This window comes from Parasteatoda tepidariorum, chromosome 5 (genome assembly GCF_043381705.1).
Source record: "Parasteatoda tepidariorum isolate YZ-2023 chromosome 5, CAS_Ptep_4.0, whole genome shotgun sequence".
NCBI classification, from domain to species: Eukaryota; Metazoa; Arthropoda; class Arachnida; order Araneae; family Theridiidae; genus Parasteatoda; species Parasteatoda tepidariorum.
The window spans coordinates 52,997,054-53,013,523 of NC_092208.1; the positions used below are offsets into that span (position 1 = coordinate 52,997,054).

Consider the following 16,470-nt stretch of genomic DNA (forward strand, 5'->3'; position numbering starts at 1 on the left):
TAAATTAGGGGTTAGAAATCAGCTGCTGTTATTTGACAATCAACTCTAAAGCAAAAATCAGTATCACGAAAACTATCAGATATCTGGGTATTACAAAGGGATTCAGATGAAATACGTTCATTAATTTCACGACATTTTCATATGGAAAAATAAATTTTACTAAAATTTAGCAATTCGGGTAAAATTAACCGTATTTGTTTTATGAACCTTTCTGATTAAAAGAAAAATTCTGGTAATACAACAAAAATATATAGCATTTGAATTATTCATTTCTCATTTTTCCGTTCAAACTGTAACTGTTTACCCGAGATTCTGATTCCAAAAGTATAACTCTTATTACCACGCAGTTAGAGAAAATACAAAACTTAAAAATAAATTTAGCCGAATAACTGTTTTTTATGCCATAAATTTATTAGGATGAAATTACAATCTTTACCATATTAATTACCAAACATAGTAAAAAACAATATTTTAGTGCTAATTTTACCAAAAGTCATTACTAAAGTGCTTCGGTATAAAACCGTAACCTGATATTATGGAAGCACCGTGATATTTAGTGTGTTCATAAAGCTAGAAAAACGGTAAAATTTACCATATTCTGGTAGTTTTTACCATAGTATAACCTCAATTTACATAAATATTAATATTATAAGAGGCGTAGAAATGAAAAATTAACTATCGTGTCATGTTTATTTGTATTTTTCAATAAGTTCAATCTGATTTCTTTTTTGGTCAGACAGTATTCGCTAAGCTTGTCTCTAAATAACTAAAAGCACTGCTGGTTTAGGTTTTAGTGAAATAACTTTTTTTTGTATGTTTATCCATTTTTAATGTTTGTAATTAAAACTCTTAGTCGATCTTCAAATTTATAAAATATTACATTGTTAAACTCAAATTAGTAACTAAGTCGTCGAAGATATTGTGACAATAAAATGAACGTTTTCAATAGGTTATGGAGAAGGTTTTGGTGAAAACACCATGATTTTTGTTTTTTCAAGATGTTTCTGCGCATTAGGCAATTTTTATATAGAGAAAAATTTTGAAAACTTGTACCTATCTAGAAATATGACTAAGGAGAATTTTTATGCAAAACCTTTTGGAAAAGTGTGGTCTATCACTTTAGTACAAAATGTTCCAGAATGTGCTACTATAAAATCATTAATTTAGCACAAGCATTCTGTGTGTGGTAATTGCAAAACAAAGCAATCATGAATTTTACGATATATTATGAAACGTTTTGTATATTTAAACGCAACATATCACGGAAAATTTAATTTCTTTGCTATACACCATTATTAAGTAGCATAGAAATTTATTAAAACACATCATAAAATAATTTTCTATTGTGCGTATTTTAAGCATTTGGGAATATATATATATATATGTATCATTAAATATATTCAATTTCAACTTTCATGTTCCTATTTTCATAACAACTTAACGAACAACAACTCTTTTAATTTAAAACCCAAAAAGGGGTAATTTTTCAGTTACTTTGAAGATCAACCTAATATCATCGATTGTATCTCTTTCTTTTCAATGAAAACAATTCCCCCCGGGGTCTTACAAATTCCAGATATTCACTCAATTTACTTCCGCCGAAGACTTTCTCTCTTTCATAAGTCTCCCCCTGGGAATCTGAGGGAATAATTTGACTGTCATTCAATTGACAGAATAAGTCAGGATTTCCTTCTCCCTTTCCCCGTTTACAGGACATTAAACGCTGAGAACTGTTTTGATGTACAAGAATTCGAACCATTAAATTCGTTGTCTAGCTCTCTAATGGCTCCCTAAACGTTCTTAGATTCAGGAATGACGATTTTCCGTAAAGAATCTTCTTTTTGAAATTTTTTTTTAAAGAAAACGTTTGTGATGGATAATATATATTTTGACGACGAATATGACTTTTTTTTGAATATTTTTATTCCTTTTCTATGTTCTTTAGTGAGACGATTATTACTGTTTTTCGACTGTGGGAAACGAAGTTTTGATTCTGCGAAATGACACAGTAGAGATTTGCATCTTGATGTTTTTATGAGATATATATATATATATGTATACCGAAAAGGATTTTGAATTCCATGAATTTAAATGAGATTTTGGGGATATTTTTCTGACTGTTGCTGAATTTTCAGAAATAATAAGAAAAAAATCTAAATGTTTCAAAATATATATGGAAATTTCTATTCTAAATGCAATATAGTCCACAAGTAGGGTGCTTTTTGTGTTAATAGAGAAATAATATGAAAGAAACTTAATGAGCCTACATAATGTGTTTTAAATAATGCCGGATAACTTACTTATTATATCAAAGCAGTACCATTAACAGTGCAGAGACAGTATCAAATCAATGCTCAGTACTGATAATGGTGTTTACTTAAAGCTACCGAAATGGTCTTTTATTAATCGTACTCATTTATTTGTGCTTTTTACACTGTTTCAATACTATTTTTCAGGCTAATGGTCTGGCTCCTGATCTCTCTTAGGGAGTCTGAGAAAATAATTTGACTGTCATTCAATTAACAGGATAATCCATGATTTTCAACTCTTTTTCTTCGTTTACAAGACATTAAACTCTGAGAAATATTTTGATTTACAGTGCGCATAAAAAACGGACAATCCTGCATAACCTTTGATTTAATGATTGGACCCTATCTTAATGACTCGATTCGGTGATCTCAAATATGCTAATTAATAAGTGCAGAAGATATTTTAAGTTGCGAGATCAGACACAAAATCGTACTTTCTATGAATAAATATACCTTTTTTTTCAATGGATCCGGATCTCTGAACCCCCAAAATATAGGGGTTAGCAGCAATTTTGGCAATATGGACTCAATAGTTTGGTCAGAAGAGCACTCCCAATTTGTATGTCTTTTTCCTTATCTCGAGAAGTTTTTTAGTGAACTAAAAATTTTTTGCACAGAATTATAAAATTTGTCTATCCAAAGATAATTTAATGCAAAAATTAATTTGTAGCAAATATTTATTATTTCTTAGTATTTTATTTAATAATGGTTGAAAAAATGGTGAATAGTAAGATACAAAAGTTTTTTGCATTATTTTGAAGAATATAATTTTACATGGCCAAAAAACAAAATTTGATATTTGAATACATGAATTTGATGATTTGATATATGCATACATATTTGAGATCACCCCTTCGAACCATTAATATTGTGTCCTAGAACTTGTATATGAACTAGTCTTGAAGGCGTGTGCCATAATTCTATAATTCTACTGGGGAACTTTTACTTTAGATTTCAATTTTGTGTGATTCTTTGATTCAGAATTATTCTTAATTTATGGACATGAGTACGTAGATTGTTCCTATTTTGCAATGCATATATTTTGTTTCTTCTGTGTACTGTGAAACGTTACGATAAGTATATTTAAGCTAGCTTTGTTGATCATGACTCGGTCAGGAAGAAATCTATTTAAAATAATTACATACATAATGCCTAAAAATCTTCTGGTTAAATAAAGCAAGACCGAAGTTTCAAACCGAAATATTTCTTGATAAAATCCCATCAATTTAGCAGAAGAGTTTATTTCAGCAGAAACTTCAACACATGGTGAAATTAAAACTATTTTTGTCACACATTATGTTTTGGAAATAGGTAAAAAATGATAAAATAATTGAGATATTCTTTTTCAATGAGATTACATAGTTAAAAATGTACTAATAAGGTTTTTGTTCAACTATATGTACCAAGATTACTAAACTGATTTTTAGGCTCTTTTGAATGGAGTAACTTTGCTTTCTTTATTAGAGACATGATAGTTATGCTTTTTAAAGTTTATGTATCTGAGAAGAAAAAAAAAGATTAAAGAGTGGTAAATATTTGCATTCAAAATTAAAAAGAGAAAAGAAATATATTTTTAGATTAAATCCAGGATAATTAAATAAATAAAAAATAAATGAACAAACAATGTTAAAAAATACTTCAAAGGTGAATCTCTAGGTCACCTTCAAATTTTAAAAATATTATAAGCTCAAAATTAAAAAAATGTTGCTAAAAATTTTTTTAAATTTTTAATTTTAATATTAATTAATGAGTAATTAATAATGATTAGTAATTAATTTATTGTAAAGTAAAACCTCCAAAGTATGCCTATATGAGTTATAATGCCATACCTAACCTAACAGCTAACTACAACTGTTATAAAATGTATGTTAAGTTATTATAATGAAAGTTTTAAAAAAATAAAAGGTTTAGGCAAATTTAATTCGTAAAGGAATCATTCTAAAGCACATGTTTCTCAAGTTTGATTTAATTTATTAATTAACATACTTTTTAGATTTAAAAAAAACAAAGTATTCACTTTTGAGATAAAAGTAACAAATATAAGAAAAATTAAGCAAATGACATTAATGCATGGAAATTGACTGTCATGAAATTAATGCATTAAAAAAGTAATTTGTACTTCTTGTAAATATTTAATTATTGCCGAGAAAAATTGCTTTCTAAATTTAAAAATGTTAAAAGAAATTTTTATAAAATATTGAACAGAATAAAAATGAACTATAATTAGAAAGCTGATTTAATTTCATAAAACTTAAAGAAGAGTGAATGTTAAAAAATTAGAACAGTAATACTTAGTAAAACTCCTTCAGGTTTATTGCTTAGGATTTATTTTCAACAATAAAAGCAAAAAGCTTTTTAAGTCACTTTATTTCCCTATTACTTTGTTTCATCCTGTCACAGTTAAGAATGGAATATATTTACATTAAGGCAATCCATTAGATTTTATCGCCATTACGAATAAGAGATGCCAGGAAAGTGGGTTAATCAATGCTTATTTCCTTACCATTGAATTATGTACGCTGTGTTTTCTCAAAACAGCGTTGTAAATAGGAGAAATTAAGTGGTTTGCGCGTAATATACTGTGTTATTAATGAGGTATTATTTCAAGAAAATAAAATTCGTATAAGGAAAAGATAATCTTGCTTGCAATATTTAAACCCAAGGATCATTTCTAGTTTAAAATTTTCAAAATATCTTAACTCACTAAGTAAAACAAAATTGATCTGAAAATGCATTCGTCATTGTGAAATGTTATAAAAGAAGCTTAAGTGATTAGTAATCTGTATGGACACACTATTTAAAACTAAAAAACGCTTTTTAAATACGTAACTCGTGACAAGGGAATATGGTGCTAAATATCATATAATCATGATCTTGTCAAAACTTAATTCAATAAAAAAAATCTAATTTAAATTGTTTGATCTAAAATCACTCCAGTATAATCAAGACTATGTCATAAACAAAAATAAAATTGAAAGCAAAAGTAGCGGCCAGGTATGTTGCATCAGATTTATTTTTAGATTTTTAGCTATTTAAGGACTGACTTTTTAAGTTGAAACATTGTTAATTTCTTTTTAATCAGTGTTTCACTCGATCATTATATTGAAAGCTTCCAGGGTCTGCTAAACTATATTTGGCACCTTAATGTGTCAAACATTCTACAGCCAGCCATTGTCGATCTGGTATAAGTTTTCCTCCTTTTTTTCTATCTGAAATGGTTGCCTACTTGTGCCAAGAATGTCAGACTCTGGAAGTTGCCGCATGTTGTGGTGAATGTATTATTTTTAAATCTTTACAAACGGTCTGGCGACACTGTTTGATTTGATTCATCTGTCATCGAAGCATTTTTGTAAATTCATATGTGTATGTCAAGTGAACAATAAAAGAAGAGAATAAAAATAAGCCCTGAAAAAAAACTGCCAAAAATATGCTAAAAGAAATCCTAAGTTAACTTTGTCAGGCTTTTGACAATCATTTTGAAAAATTTTGGAAACTTGTATCATATCCAAATATTCATATCTTAAAGATTCGAACTTTAGATTAACATTTGATATACTTTGCTATTTCAGCAAACGATAAGAGAAGAGAATAGAAAAAAAACCCCTAAAAAATATACTGTCAAAACAATGTTAAAAGAAAGTTAAGGTAAGGTTTGTTTGATTGGTCTGGCTTTTTGCAATGTTTTAGAAACTTGTCTGAGCTATAAATATTTGAATATTAGAGACTCGAACTTTTGATCAACATTTTGTGTCTTTTTCACCTTCAATTTCTAATAGGATTCATGTGCATTTGGTTGGAAATCATACATATTTTAAAGCGTAACAAATAAATAATTTTTTTAAATTTTTTTTTGCAGTTTCTCTGGCAGTTCAGATTCGTCGGCTGTCCGTTCCCCGCTGGGTAGAAAATGGCACAGAAAGCTTCGTGACACTTGACTGTGATTATGTATACAATGAGAATGATATTCAACTCGTAGTGAAATGGTTCTTTGAAGAGAATCTCCAACCAGTCTACCAGTGGATACCTGAGTTAGGTGTAAGGCACACGTCTGGAATATTAAGTGACAGACTTGATCTCAACTACACCGTCAATACCGTGGATGCCTATCAAAGGTTCAGAGCTCTCAAAATAACTCAACCTTCAATCGAGCTAAGTGGTAAATACACCTGCTTGGTAACTTCTCTAGCAGGACAGGACTCAAGAGCACAATTCATGACAGTTTTTGGTAAGATTTATTTAGTGCAGCAGTTTCTAATATTTTTACTCTTATTTTTAAATTCAATAAAGTTAATTTATAAGCATGAAATTCAAGGGTAAAACCCTGGTAGTGCAATTGGTTTAGACAATTTTTCTAAAGATCCGTCCGATGGAATGATGCTTTTTTTTGCGAATAACATGCTGGTTTCATAACTGCTGTGAGTTCGCTATAATTGTTCATGATTGACAGGACAGATTCAGATCATCTACAGCCAATGCTGTCCATGCTTATTTTGCAAAATGGCGCAAAACGTCCTTATGGAGACAAGCCACAGTTTTGTAAAGATGAAAATCGTTAGGGGTCTGTTTTTTTTAATATTAAAACACTTATTCCAATGCTGCAATATTTGAGCTCATAAAAATTTGCAAAGTAGGAGAATAAGGTAGTGAATTTGATAATTTTCATCTAAGTGGAAAAATGTTGCCAAATTGGCGATTCTTAAATGAATTTAATAACTTTTAAAATATTTAAGTTATAAGTCTGTTCTAAAGCCCAGATAATTATTCCCGGCAAAGTGATGAATATAATTTTAAATTATCGCTTTGCTTCAAGTGTAAAGCACTTAAAATATGACTTTTTTATTTTCCTTGACAGAGTTTTGAAATACCTTGTTAAGTTGTCGCGGACAACATTGGTGGAGAGCTGAAGGTGGTGAAATCGATCCTGGTAGTGCAATAATATGCAACGAAGTGAACCTTAAATATCTCGTTGATGAATCTGCACTTATGGTTGGTTTGGAAAGAGTGATTTTGACCAGGGTTAGGGAAAAACACAGGTATTTTTGAGAAGGTCCAGCCTAATTGGGCCTGGGCTATTTCAAAACTCTTAACCAGTGTATTTTCACGTTTTTGATGAAAAAACAGGTTTTTCGTTTTTTTCCCCAGAACTATTACACATTTTTATTTCTAAATCCTTAATGATATTGCAGGATTTGATTCTAACATGAAAATTAAATGTTAACATGAAAATTCTGACATGAAAATTAATTAAATGGCAACTATTTAAAGCTTGTTTTGTTGCTATACAACCAATTATCGAAATATTTCAGATTGTTTTGCTATCATTTTTATTTTTAATGATAACAGAGTGTTACAGAATTACAATTTACGTAATTAAAATTTAAAATTAATGCAATAAAAAAGTTTGGATCTCTGAGTTACACAGGCTTAATTCTAGAATATACTGGAATAAAACTTAAACTTAATCCTTTTGTCTGGTTACCATTGCAATTAACATATACATTTTTTTCACTGTTAAACTGTGGCAAAATGGTTAAATTACATACCATTTCTTATATATTTTTCATAAATTCTTTCAGTATGCTTTTAATGAAATACTACGTAATAAAGCAATATTACAGTATAATGTTGCAAAAAAATAATATGAATTTTATTTTTAAGCCTTCAATTTTAAATAAAACTAAAAATCAAATCATATTAATAGTAGAGGACTATATTAAGAAAGGATGATAAATATATTTATATAAAGAATAAATAAATTATTTATAAGTATTTGTTTATTAAGGAAGCGTACCAATTTTATGGCCAGTATTAATGCGTACACTGAATATTTATTTTATACATTACATTGATAAACAAATATTTTCGATATTTGCTGCGTCTGCAAATTGACCATAATATGAATCTTATAGGGTGAAAAAGCCACAAAATGTCTCCAGCCTAATTGTATTTTTTATATAGAAAAAATATTCCATTGAAACGTAATCTATAAAGCAATCAGTACACATAAACATTACTTTCATAAAAACTAATAATTTTTAATGGAGTAAATTGAATTAATTATAATTAAAATCACTGCGCTCCACCTATACATTTAAAATATGTCATATCAAAAGTTAAGCTTCTTAATAAAAATTTGATTAATAAAACATAATAATAATAATTTCCGTAAGGTTTTAGTATCTGTTTTTTTTTATATAAGATACTCCGTCCTAATTAAAGGGACATGACAATGATCTCAAAACAAATTGAATGCATTTTAAATCATGTATCAAATTAATTTGTTTTCAATTATTTGGAAACCAGTGTTTAAATGACAATAATTAACAATTAATTTGCCTTTTGAATCAAAAACTTATAAATCTAGTACAATAAACAATTTTGTAAATTTTGAAAATAAAAACCATTTCGGAAAAAGTGCGATTTATTTCTGTTAGCTCAACCGCAATAAAAACGGAGAGTTTTTTCTGGTTAGACTTATTTTGGTAAATTAGTGTTAATTCTGGCGTCTGATTTAGGGGTCAAAATCGGCTACCATAGCTATCAAGCGATAGAGCCCTGAAATAGGCTAGATACTTGTCCATGGTTAAGCGAGGTAATTTACCCTACAAGAGAGTGACTACAGCTGATAAGCAATTTTTTTGTAAGGTTGAACCTCTTTTTTATGTGCATTTGAATTGCAGGATATTGGAATTATGCGTTTATAGATTATTCATAATCTTTCAAATTGTTAATCTATAAGGGATACTAAGTGCTTATAGAGTTGAATAACGCTTCTTAAATAGATTATCTCAGCTCTTTATTTTATTAAAATTATAAATCTTGGAGGTCAAAGTTACCTAAACAACAGACCAGGTAACTATGCCCACAACGGAGGCAAAACTATCAAAAATAAAATTGTTGAAAGCAATTGAAAAAAAACAATTGGTGTATTTTTATAAATTACATTTATACTAAGTATTTTTCAAACTGTTTGATTATCATTATCACTTTTCTTCAAAAAAGAAAAAAAATGAACGTTAATAACGGCTAAGTCTCTTTTTCCATGTTTAAGTGCTTTTGCGAATTTGAATGATTATTCTATTTTCATTGGGTTTTTTCTAAGCTGATTTGAGTCATGTAAAAAAGTAAACCTTATGTTTGCTGTGTGAGTCCATATCATTTACATTCATAGCTTTTCTATACATATTTAGTGAGAAAGGGACAAAATAATACCAACTCTCATACAATTGCCGAACAAAACAGTGACATGAAATGTAAGTCGTAAAAATCCAACAGTCACATTCCTCTACGTTATTCTATGCAACATAGATGGAAGTATTGCGGATTACTCATAAGCTATTTCGATCAGCTTGACAAATCAAATAAACTCATGTAACCAGTCTGATAGCTCAAAATTAAATAAGAAATTAAATAATTTTACACGTATGAGCAGTCTTTATGGGTTAAAAATCTTAACCCACCCAACGGTCCTGATTAGTTAAGGAGCACTGAGTGGACAAAAAAAAATTTCGGTTGAAGGTGTGTTTTACTTTAGAATAGTGCAATTTCTGCCTAATTCTTAAATGAAGTAAACATTTAAAAGAACATAACTGATAATTAAGAAAAAAATAACTGATAATTGAGTAAAAAAAAAACTGAAAATTGAATAAAAAATAATTATTTAAAATAAATTAGTGGAATTCCGTTCCCAGATGGATACGTAAGCATTTTGAGACTTTTCGAGCCATTTAATGAACTATAAAAAACCGCAATTAACTCATATTTCATACAAACAGTGTTCTTTAACTTGTTTTAAAAATTCGTTTCATTTTTCATTAATTATCTTGAAGCTTAAGTTATTAACTATTGATTGAAATATAATATTATATTTTGGCAGTTGAGTGTAATTGGACGCGCATGCAATCATCATTATTTATTAAGAGCAGCGATGCAGTGAAAATTTTAATTGTTTTTTCACGAAATTAATTCATGCGATTCGAAAAATCCTTGTTTTTATGATAACAAATAAAAATTTAGCAATATCATTGATTTTAAATCCATTTCTTTGAAAGACGACTAAATTTAAAAACTTTTTTACAATAGAAAGTATCATTTATGTTCTCGTTTCTCAAAATATTCTTTTTCATTTCCCGCAGAAGACCTCAAGGAAATAACAGACGTTTTGAAACAAATAAAACTTTTTTTTTAATCTTGAAATTGTTGAGAGACTTTCATAAAAGTTTCTTTCCAATATAAGTCGATATTTGAAAAGGATTGGGTTTTACGATACAGCCTTCTTCATAAACATTTGCTTCTTTAAGGTAGAAACTTATTTCTGTGTCTTGTTCTATTGTTTTTTGTTGCTCCCAGCTCTTTTTCCGTTGCTGTTATTTGAAGAGACTGAAAGATTCTTCTCAGTCCCGAAAGTGCACTTTACCGGTATACGGGCTGTAATCAAACTTTCTGGCTAATGGATTAGACATTGCCCAAAAACATACCTACACGCTTTTTTACGAAATTCCGTTGAAATGCTTCTTTTTTTGTGGGGTGATTTATTGAAAATGTATTGAAATTGATGAAATATAACATAAAATCTATATCAGTCACTCGTACGAGAATTGAAACTTTATATCTATAACTGTATTAAAATTTAGAAAGAATGCGTTCACCACTGTTATATAAATTTTTTTCAGCATATGGAGCAATTTTTTTAAGAACATAAAATTTTAAAATGCAATTTTATAGCATGTTGATTTTAACGTATTGAAAGACAATTTTTTTAATCATTCCTTTCAGAGGAAATGTGCACACAATTTTACTGTGTTAGTTTTTCAGGAATAAGGTTACAGTACATTTTTGTATCTTGTCCTGCTGGCTTTCGTTCCTACTTCCAACTCTTGGTTTACTACTGTTATTTGAAAAAACGGAAGGTTTTGTCCCACCGAATGTGCACTTGACCAAAATTTGAGTGCAAGCTTATCATCTAATGGATAAGATATTTCCAAACTCAAATTAAAAAATTTGTAAGCCAACAAGCTTCTGATAAAATTCTGTTAAAGTGTTCTGTTTCAATATTCACTTGCGATATGATTTTTTTAAAATGTACATTGAAGCTGATGACATGAAACAAAATTAACAACAGCTCCTCATTTCTAAATAAAAACCCTTTTGAATATAATTGTGTTAATATTCATAAAATTCTTTATCTTTTAATTAATTTTGACTTCATGTATCACAAAGAACTGTTTTTTAAAACACTTTAGAGTTTATTTCATACGAAGTTAATATATATATATATATATATATATACATATATGTTACGGTGAAGCACCGAAATCTGGAGAATGTCAACAATCACATAGTCGCTTTGGTGAATGTCCGAAATATTTGCTATATCCAATTTTATATTAATTTATTCGTGAATATTATTATATTTATTTGATATATTTATATTTATTCTATATTATAATACTTACTGACGATAGATTAGAAGAAACATCAGTATCGGGCAAATGTATTCCGGGCAGTGGCACTTAACCTTAAAAAAACATCAGCATAGGGTTAAAATATCGAATGAATGTAATTATATCCACGAATAAATTCACATCAAATCGAATGTAATAAATATTTCGGACATTCACCGAAGCATATCTGGGATTGTCGACATACACCGGTGAGGGTCCGAATGTACAAGAATGTAATGAAATATTCGATCTTTCACCGACGTATTTGGTGTTTGTCGACATTCACCGGTGAAAGTCAACAACCACCGATTTCGGTCTTTCGCCGTGACATATATTTATAATTGTGTTAAGAAACATTTTATATCAGATTAACATCATATTTAACTTTCATAAACAATTTAAAGGGTGCAATTTAAATCTAAATACCTACAATGGAACCTACACCGAACTTCCGTTCCTTCACACCAAACGAGGATTTTTTTTCACTTCAGAAAATTCCTATATTGGCGGTATATGGAAAGCAGTATTTAGTTTGGAATCGAGAATGAGTTAGCGTGAGTTAGGAGAAGTCTTTGACGCAGCTAGACTTCAATCGATAAGATAATTATATTTTAATTTCTAATTTTCTGTGAACTATATTAAGTAATCTTATCATTCTCTATCCATCTCTGCTCTGCTAAATCTAGTTCAAATTCGTCTTAATAGTTTTTTATCCTACTCAAATGTTTGATTTACAATGTCTGATTTACATTTTTGAATTCAAGAATTAGTGTATATATACATATTTCACTATAATTCTTATTTTATATTGCATCGCAAAAATAGCATTACTGACTCTAATATGTATCTTATCTTACTGTAATTATAAATGTTAATGTTTTTAAATGTAAAAAATGGTGGTGGCTTCTTTACATAAGTAGGGAAAAAGAAGATTCTTGGCGTAATGGTACACTTAATGAAACAATACTTTGAGGAAAAGTAGTTGCCCTTATTTTTGGTGTTACGATACACCGACATTATTTACATGATAGTAAATAAAGTAAAATCAGAATGGATGCAATATAATTGCTTTTTAACACAATAAAATATAAATGCAGTATGAAGATGTAATTACAAATATTAGACTAGGTAACTAACTCCTCTTAAATTGCAAAATTAAGCAAGATAGTAATTATTGAGCAGACATATAATAATTAAAAAAAGTAATTCAGCATATAGATTGTTGGTTAAAACCCTTCACAAAAACTATTTAGGTATAGCTTAGGTATTTAAACATAATAGGTATTTAAACATAATACATTCTGTTTGTTTAATCAATTTTTTAGTATTTTTTTATTTAAAATTAGTTTTAAGATAACTCATAGAAGACTTATGAGCATTTTGGTATACTTTTTATTTGCTACAACTGAATAAAAAAATGCATTCATTTTAAGAAGATTATAAAATGAGTTTCGTCAGCCCAAAAAGATCTGTAGTTAAAAATAAACTACTTCGTAAATTTTATTCAAATAAAAATTAATTTTATAAAACCGAGTTGTTAACAAAGTAGTTGATAGGCTTTTACAATTCCATGTAGGGTCTAAGCCGAGGTTTAAACATATTATAAGCAACAAATTTTATAATGTAATTTTTAAATAGGTTCGACTATAAGGAATTATAAATATTTGTTACATGTATTTGCAAAAAAAGGACTCCAACTATGAACAAATATTTTCAAATTTAATAAGCTTTGTTTCAGTAAATAAAGTATAGACACTTAACAAATTTATCATTGTTTCGCGATTTTCTCAGAAAACACTTATCACTTCGCTCACTTGTTCGCTAAATTATTTTTATTCATTATTTGGTCACAATGGATTTAATTAGCAAGCTTTAAATTAAAAATGCCTTTATTGCCACTAGCTAACTTTCAAATTAAATTTTTTGTAAAAAAAATCTTTTCGCTTATAACAGTAATACTTGTTTAAATAGTTTCACTTTATGGCAAACATAGGAATCAGTTATAAAAAATTATTTCTTAAGAAATTCGTATTTGATAAAAACTAAAGTTTTCACAAATATTTTAAATGTGCCGTCAGGCTTTTAACGATTAATCTCTAGTTGATTTTAAGAAAAGGAAATGAACAAGAGGTATTAAGACGTCTCTGGGGCACATATTTATTTTTGGCTTACAATAATAAAACTTTTTGAACCTAAACAATGAACATTAAAAAGCCATAGGCAATATTAAATGATTATGTTATTATCGTTGTTGTTTAGTTTAGATAAAGAAGCTTTAATTAATTTTATTTTTTTAATAAAATAAATTAATAATATTTTATAAAAAAAATAAATAATTTTAAATATATAATTATTTATTAAATGTTTTATCAAAATGTTTCACTTAAGGAAAATAAGCTATAATTTTTTTTCAAAATGATATAACTTTCAGTGATTTTAATTTAATAAAGTAAAATTGTATAGTCTTCGGTTGTATATTTCATATTTAATTTCATCAATACCGATAAGCAATGCTTTTAAATAGTAGATTTGAAGAAAAACGCTCTCAACCTTGATTTTACGAATCATTAATTTAACTCAAAAGACAAGTAAATTTTCGAGCAACGTATTTTTGCAAAATTTTTTGTTTTATTTTTAGCCCAATGATATTGCAATTATGACTTATCCTATAGAGAAATTTTGGCATTTTATGGTTTAAATGCACGAAGAAAAGAAATCTGGTGAAATTATTGTACCGTATGGTGATGATAATTCTCGTAAAAAAAGATAATTTTCTTGTAATAACACCAACATGTATGGTCTTTTAAACCATTAATTGAATAACTTTTTGGTTTATATAGTAACGGTTAACAAAAAATTCTGATTCTAAAAATCATAGTTATTATTACCACACGCTTGCCACACGTACCACACGTACATTACTACACAAAATATAAAATTGATAATTAAATTTAAGTAAACAAGTGGTTCTTATGCCATGTTTTAAGATATCACGATAAAATTCCTAAATTTTTTCAGATGTTCTAAAGCCATATTATACTGTCAATTTTATCAAAATCATTATCAAAGCTGTTCTGTAACAATTGCCTACTTAATGTTCTTATTTAGTCAGGAACATAGCCAAGTTTACTATATTCTATTAGTTTTTATCATATTTTTTTCTCTGTGGGGAATGTCTGGAAAATTCTTCAATTAGATTCACATTTTTCAGAAATGATATTTTAGCAAACTCTGTGTGGTAAATATTTTTAAGACAGATAATTTTAGGGCATTTGTCTTTTCCTGAACGCAAATATAACTTTTATTTATATGAACATAGATATGAGCTTTATAATTCTTTTGTTAATCCACTCTAGTGTTAAATAAATTGAAACTGAATCTTATTTATTGCTTTTAATCCATTCTAGTACCAGCTCAAACGATGGACGTAAAATTCCAAAGAAACTCGAATTATCTAAACGTCAGCTGTGAGGCTACAGGTCTTTATCCCAGACCAAAGATTAATCTCTACAGAATCTTACCCAAAGAAAGGACACCGTCAGTGGTGAAAGATGCTCAGACTTTTATCGCCAATTCAAAGGACACTTATAACACAACGCTGTATAAAAGCTTCGACCACCAGGAGCTTCTGATGCCTGGGACATCTGGCTTCGAATGTGTTGTTGAAATTCCAGGAACAAATTATCAAAGGAGAAAAAGAGTTGCCTACTATGCAGGTATGTCCCAAGTAAGTACATATTTGTGATTAATGATTTTAATGAAAATTCTGCCATCCTCATTTTTTACAAAAGTTTAGCGAAGAGCGTTGTTTAATAAGGTAAGAATTAATGTGTAGGCAATGAGTTCCAGAAAACGATGGAAATCTGGATGCTGCTTTACAATAAAAATGAAAAAGTGCGTAAAATCACAAATAATAAAGTTAAGAACGTTTTAACGTTTACACAACTACATTTTTCTAAGAAAATGATTTTTTTTCTTCATTTATTCATTTTCTGGGGTTAAAAAGTAACAACAACAAAAAATGTGCAAACACTTAATTTTTTTAAATGTTTGATATCTAATCAGGTAAAAATTATTAAAAAAAAAAATATGTTAAAATTCATGATATCTTCCTGTTTTACAATAAAGTTGAACAAAGTGTTTTAAATTATGAAACACTTTTGGAATAAAAGTAAAAAAAAATATTAAATATTAGTTTTTTTCCATTATATTATTCTCAATTAGGTAAGAATTCTTTTGAAAACACTCAGTTGCTTGTGCTATTTTATAATAAAGTTGAATATAATGGTTAAAGCCGCAATTAACAAAGTTAATGAATTGTTAAACATTTTACACATAAATTTTTAAAAATAATATTTGTTTTTTGCAAATTTCATGATTTTTTTAGGTCACTGTTTTTCTAATTCTTTTTTCTGTTTCTTTTTCTTGAAATTTGTTTGAAAAATTAAGCAATAAAATTTTTTAGCTCATTGTTTAAATACAAGCTATAAAAAGTAAATAAAATCAAGTAAAAAAATGATACAATTAAATGTAAAATTAACAAAAAACAAAACATTAAAATTTTTCCAACAAGCTTCTATTTAGATTTTTTTTAAATTGTTCTATTTCAAACAACCTCGACACCCAAGATTGTATTTATGCTAAAGATGAAATTTACGGAAGGCTATAAATGTTGTACTGTCAAAAAATTAAAAGTTGTTTTTTATGCAGTTTTTCTC

At 28.1% G+C, this 16,470-nt stretch overlaps 1 protein-coding gene across 2 annotated transcripts in view; it reads left to right on the forward strand.

Annotated features, from left to right (window-relative positions):
* LOC107449114 (uncharacterized) overlaps nt 1-16,470 on the forward strand; it is a 188,868-nt gene that overhangs the window by 131,460 nt on the left and 40,938 nt on the right. The window contains exons 2-3 of one of the 2 annotated variants that reach the window (XR_001584738.3): nt 6,166-6,534; nt 15,160-15,479. Coding sequence is in view for 1 of the 2 variants with exons in the window: in XM_016064552.3 (XP_015920038.1) it covers nt 6,166-6,534; nt 15,160-15,468 (678 nt within the window). In the remaining variant the exon portion in view is untranslated. The remainder of the gene's footprint in view (nt 1-6,165; nt 6,535-15,159; nt 15,480-16,470) is intronic. The other variant, XM_016064552.3, reaches the window with a different exon arrangement.